Here is a 6,050-nt window from a genome sequence, read left to right as displayed (position 1 = left end):
ACAAAAATAAATCTCTTTAATAAGCCTGCAAGTCTCCCAAAGGCCATTGTCATTTATGTACACACAAAAGATGACAGTATCAGAAGTGAAAGCAGAGTCTGGAGATGCTATTATTAGGTTTTTTATTTGGAAAACTAGGGCATCCATAGGGAAAGTAGAAAACCCAGAGCCTGTTTACCCAAGATTATTTTCTTATGGATGACAGTAACCAGAGCCAACAGTGAACTGTAAGGTGGTCAGGATGATGCTTGCCTGTAATTGGAGGGAAGGTGTGTGGCTAGAATTTTACAGCCTTTACTGTGTGTTTCACTATGGAAAAGATTCAAGTAAATACAGAAGATTAAAGAGCATCTTAATCCTACTACCCAGAAAGGTTCTCTTTTTGGACTTCATTTCCAATCATACCTACAGGCCTATGCTCCACTCACGAGGCAAATTAAACAGCACAGTGATTTTTGCGCTGCATTGATCATTTGTTGTTATTTAGTCGCTAAGTCATGTCCAACTCCTTTGTGATCCCTTGGGACTGTGGCCCACCAGGTTCCTCTGTCCATGGGATTTCCCAGGAAAGAATACTGGGGTGGGTTGCCTTGCTTATAACAGGATCCCAGTCAGGTACAAGCCTTCCAGGATTTGTCAAAGAGTTGCTCATGGAAAAACTCAGGAGCACATGACGGCTTTGTTGTTCTGGCTGGGTTTCCTGTTGTTATTTTGCTGTTCACCATGGAGTTGTAAGGTCCAGGTTATTCAAGACAGAGAAGGGGGAAGCTCCTGCTTAGGTAATCGCAAAGGTAAACAAGATTTTGTTTGGCTTGTGCCCATTTTGATCAGTTTATTGCTTTTTCCTTGCAATGATAAAGTCCACTCAAGCTATAGAAACATTTTAACTACTGAAACTACTTCAGGAAAAATACTTTGCTATTATGAGTCTAAAATCCTCTAGTGTTTCATTCGCTTTTCCCCATTAAAATAATTGTTTTTTAATGTGTTTGAAACATGATTCTTTTAGGCATCGAACTAATGAAACACAGAACAGGCTCTGTCTCAATATATTTACATACCATATATGTAATTTAAAAAATAAAATTATGATCATTAATACATATAATTTTATATTTTGCATTCTTAATAGCATATTATAAGCATTTTTCAAGGCATTATTTTTCAAAAAAAAATTTGTAATGCCTAAAGTATTCCATTATACAGCTATAACACACATTACTTATCCACTCTGCTATTCAGCATTTTGTTACTGCCAATTTTTTTCTATTATAAAAAAGGTTGTGATAAACAATGACTCTGTCCACATCTCTTGTTATTTTCTTACAATAAATTTTAGAATCTGAATTACGTTCATGAATCTTAGTGTGTGTGATCACACACATAATACAATGCTTGGCACACAGCAGGCATTCAATATTCGGTGGTTCTAACTAGGAAGTCAAGTACCTAACAGAACAGTCCTGTTCTGTCAGAGCTGAGAGTTAGAAGAGACATGTGCGCCATTTTATCAGGGGACGACATAGCCAGATACTTAGGGGTAAGCAGATGAGAACTGATGGGGGCAGTTTTGCTCCCAGAAGCAGACAGGCCTGCCAATACCTAGAATGAAATGATTCTCTGTTTTGAGTCCAATACAACCTTCTTCAGACATTCTCCCCCTTAGGCCCTAGAGACCCACTTGTAAGCCCGCTTAGATAGTCATGTGGGGAGGGAGACTCTGAATGACACTGATCACACTTTTGATTCAGGTCCTTCAGGAAACTGATCAGAGAGCAAACAGCATAAATCACTGTGTTCTCAAAGATTATTTATTAACTATTCTCACTCATGGTAGAAAAAAAAAAAATAGTAAATGAAACTGATATAAGATGAAAGACAACATTTCTTCCCCAAGGACCTCAGCTGGATTATACAGAACGGACCACTATGGGCTTCATGTTTACAGCTCACTTACAGGAGAACTCAGAAAGCAGAAATCAAGAAATGACAGCCTAATTTTCTTCTAAGGTATGGGGTCTCACCTGGTGCAATAAAGTCACGAGGATGATTCTTCTGAATGAAAGGTTAGAATGCTTATAAGTCTAAGAGTGACATCCCTGCCAAGTCACAAGGTTACATTCAGGTACCGCTGGGCTAGCTCCCTTTGGAATGAGTCTTCCCAATCTAGACAATCCTGTCCTTGGGGCTGGCCAATCACTGTTCCTTGACGGCAGATTTGATCTCTGAGCAGAATCTGATCACCTGGAGCTGGCTTGGATGATTAAGGAATAATGAGGTTCTGTGATGCAGTTGGGAGATGAATGCTGTGAAGGCTCAAATAATGAGACCAGGTTTCTTATGTGGCCACAGTTGGTGGTGACCTTTACACCTGCACCAGGCGCCATGAGCACTGTGAGAATAACCACACGGCCTCCCAAGAGCGTGTGTGAGGGCTAGCATTCCTTTGGATGCTTAAACTCTGGGATGGTTGTTAAAACCCTGGCTCACGCATTTAAAGCTCACTAGGAGCTACCCCAGTACTGTTTGTTCTGTCTCGCCTGTCAATTTAAAGTAAATTTATATTTGGTCTATGAAAGCCCAGTTCTTAAAAGGATTTCCAGCCTTTGGGGGCTGAAGGCAAGGGGCACCGTTTTGTTTTCTTCCTTCTTTTCAAACGTTTGCTTCCTAGCCCACTCGAAGAGGTCTGTGTGTGTGTTCTTCACAACATCTGGCTCCTGGAGGCAAAAGGTCCAGAGCACCAGTGGGGTGCAGGCCAGGCACCCCCGGGCGGCCTCAGACAGCACCCCTGGGTGGGGGAGCCGCAGCACCTGATTACAAGGACGTCCTGCAGTGTCTCTCTAGGAGTCCAAATGCTGTCCCAGGCCTGCACGAGAGGCGCCCAGATTCTGAGCCCGAGGGCACGGCGGCCGGGGCGGGGCCTAGGCCTCTGGGATTGGGGTGTTGCAGTTCCCGTGGTAGATCTTGACGTGGCCCTCGCACCGGAAGTAGGCGTCGAAGACGTCGCTGTAGCCATGATCCCTCCACCAGGTGCAAAGCTGCCGGTTCCAGGTACAGTCCAGCACGTGGAAGAGCTCAGGGTGTTCCATGCCGATCATGGTGAAGAAGTCCTGGTCCCCGAGGTGACCCCGAAAGTGGTACTTGTCGGCCAGCTGCTGCACCTGCGCCGGCTCCAGCAGGCGGTCGTACAGCGGGGACTGGCGCATGGCCTCCAAGTTGAGCAGCATCACCCCGCTGTTGAAGCCTGGGAGCCCCTCGGGGGGAGGGCTCCCGACCCGCGTCTTGGGGTTATCATGGCGGAACTGCCAGAATGTGTGCCTAGGGAGGGGGAAGAGAACAGATTTAGCCTGATGTGCGTGTGAGAAACAGCCTGCGAGCTCATTTCCCTGGGTCTTCACAAACACCCCAGAGGGAGGGTCCACTGCCACCGCGGTTTTACAGCCACCAGACCTGAGACAGTCTGAGGTTCAGAACCTGCCTCACGCCCCCAGTAGGAGGTAGAGCCGGGCCAAGTCGTCTCCTGAGTCCCAGCCTCACTGTTCTTCCCAGAACCCTGTGATGACTTGTCTCCATCCATTACGTCTGTACAGACTTAGGGAGCACCAGGCACTGCACCCTAGAGACAGGTGCTCTCAGAGACAATACGTCAACCTCATACTGCACAGAGGTCAGGGACCTGCCCAAAGCCATACAGCCAGCAAAAAGCACAAGCAGGGACTCAACCCAGGCCTCCTCTGCCAGTGTCCACTTTTGAGGACAGCAGCAATCCAGGTGGAACCTTCCACCCCTGTTTTTGTTTGTGATTGTGAAAATGAGAGGAGAGAGAGAACTGGGGGAGCAATTCTGAATGGTGATCAGGTATAGACAGAGTTAAACATAGGCTGAATCAAAATCATTTTTTGCTTTAGAACAAACCTCTTTATTAAGGTTAAACTTAGGCTGAATCAAAATCATTTTTTGCTTTAGAACAAACCTCTTTATTAAGGGCACACGCATGAGCCAGAGTGAAAGCAGCTGTCAGACAGCCGGGTGGTGGTGGTTTAGTCGCTCATTTGTGTCCGACTGTGACCCCATGGACTGTAGCCCACCAGGCTCCTCTGTCCATGGGATTTTTCCCAGGCAAGAATACTGGAGTGGGTAGCCATTTCCTCCTCCAGGGGATCTTCACAACTCAGGGATCAAACCCACATCTCCTACATTGCTGGTGGATTCTTTACCCCTCAGCCACCTGGGAAGCCCAGGACACCCAGGTGGAATTATGGCAATTTTAGAGAGCAGCATGACTCAATCTCAGTCTCTCTCTAGGCAGATTTAGAAATCCAGTCTAGGTATACAGCTCATGGGATATTAGAACCAAGGGGCCAAATGCTTCCATCTGGAGAAGGGAAGTCAGACCCAGAAACCTCTCTGTGGGTGATGGGGTGAGAGCACTACCCACTCTTTTCTCCAGCCTCTTTAATATCAAGTTCCAGCATGGCGTGGGGACAGGAAGGACCAGAGAGCCCCAGGCTCCATACCCACAGAGATGCAGGCAGAGCAGCCAGACCTGCAACCTGGAGGAAGGAGGAGAGACGGATGGTCCTGTGTCATGGGCAAGAGCAGGAGTGGACCTTGCTTTGCTTTACCAGCTTTGCCTCTTCCCTAGAGCCTGTAGGGTGGACTGCATCAGGGCAAGGCCACCCTCTGGCCTCCCTTTTAGCAGCTCCCCCGACCAGTCAGAGGGAGGAACTGGGCGGTGAGGTGGACAGTGCAGTGGAAAGAAAGCCAGAGGCCTGGCCTGGGGTGGGCCTCCCTGATCCATTTTCCAGTTCAACACAATTCTCCAAGTCTGGGAATAGAGAAAGCTTCCTTGAGGTCTCACATATCAAAAGGGGCCGAGACTTTGCTCCTGGCCAGGGCAAAGCATTCCGTTTGGACATTCTTACAAGGGGAGTACACAAGTTCATTGTCTGAATTTCACCGTAGTTGAACTGTGAGTAGAACAGAGCTCTGGCGCCTGCTTGGTGATAACAACCTTGGCAAAAATAAGCTTCCAAAGCAAACAGAGATGCTAGATCTTTCTAGCCACTAAAGCCTGCAGTAATAGTATCATAGCGAGGTTAGAATGCAGTTTGACAACTGTGAGTTCATTTTACCATATTTCCTCCAAATGGTTAATTTCAGGAACCCTCCAATCAGGAGAGGGTTTGGGTTTGTTTTGCTGTTCTAGCTGGAAATGTTATTACCCCATGCTCAGTAACTTGTAGAGCAAGAAGACAAAGGATGTGGAAGATCTGAACAAAGCGATCAAGCAACTTGACCTAGTTGACATTTGTGGAACTCTCTACCCAGCAACAGCAGAACACATATTGTTTTCTCCTGCAAATGGAGCATTCACCAAAATAAACCATATGATGGATGACAAAACAAGTCTCAATACGTTGAAAAAGGTTAAAAGTCATATAGAGAATGTTCCCTAACCAAAATGGAATTGCACTTGAAATTAAAAAAAAACTAGAGAAAATTTCTAAATATTTGGAAATTAAGCAGCACACCTTTAAACAATCCATTGGTCAAAGAAGAAATCGTAAGGAAAATCAAAGCATTGTAAATTCAATGAATAGTCATTACCTTTTCATTTTCAAAAGCAGGGTGACCAGCTGTCCATGTCCTGAGAAACCCTGAGTCCTAGTCTCAGGCAAACCAGGATGTTTGGTCATCCATTGAAACATTTGGGTTCCAAATATAAGTTACATGTCACTTTGGGTATAGGGCTTTTCTCTCCCTCTGTCTTTTTTAAGGGGAGGGTTATCTTGCCAAGATGTAAGATTTACCCCCCAGAGAAGAGACACCTGGAGGTAGGGAGAAGGTGGCAGTGGAGAGGCGGGGCCAGTGCTCGTGCAGCCCCTGGACGCCTCATACCCCATCAAGCTCACCGGTCCCCTGTCCTTCCCCCACAGCTCTGTCCTCCACTCCCACAGGACAGGGCAGGGGAACGTGGCTTGGGCTGGTGGTGTGAGCATGAGGGTCACCTCTGTGGCCCTCTGCTTCCTCAGCACCCAGCATGGCCC

General features: G+C 46.7%; 1 protein-coding gene across 3 annotated transcripts in view; it reads right to left on the bottom strand.

Annotated features, from left to right (window-relative positions):
* Positions 1–88: 88 nt before the first annotated feature.
* Positions 89–6,050, bottom strand: part of XXYLT1 (xyloside xylosyltransferase 1) — a 174,615-nt gene continuing 168,653 nt past the window's right edge. For 2 of the 3 annotated variants that reach the window (XM_070371430.1, XM_070371437.1), the window contains exon 4: positions 89–3,318. In XM_070371430.1, coding sequence (XP_070227531.1) covers positions 2,922–3,318 — 397 coding nt within the window. In that variant the 3' untranslated portion in view covers positions 89–2,921. The remainder of the gene's footprint in view (positions 3,319–6,050) is intronic. The other variant, XM_070371443.1, reaches the window with a different exon arrangement.

Source organism: Bos mutus, chromosome 1, assembly GCF_027580195.1.
Source record: "Bos mutus isolate GX-2022 chromosome 1, NWIPB_WYAK_1.1, whole genome shotgun sequence".
Lineage (NCBI taxonomy): Eukaryota > Metazoa > Chordata > Mammalia > Artiodactyla > Bovidae > Bos > Bos mutus.
This window is presented reverse-complemented; position numbering and strand designations above follow the sequence as displayed.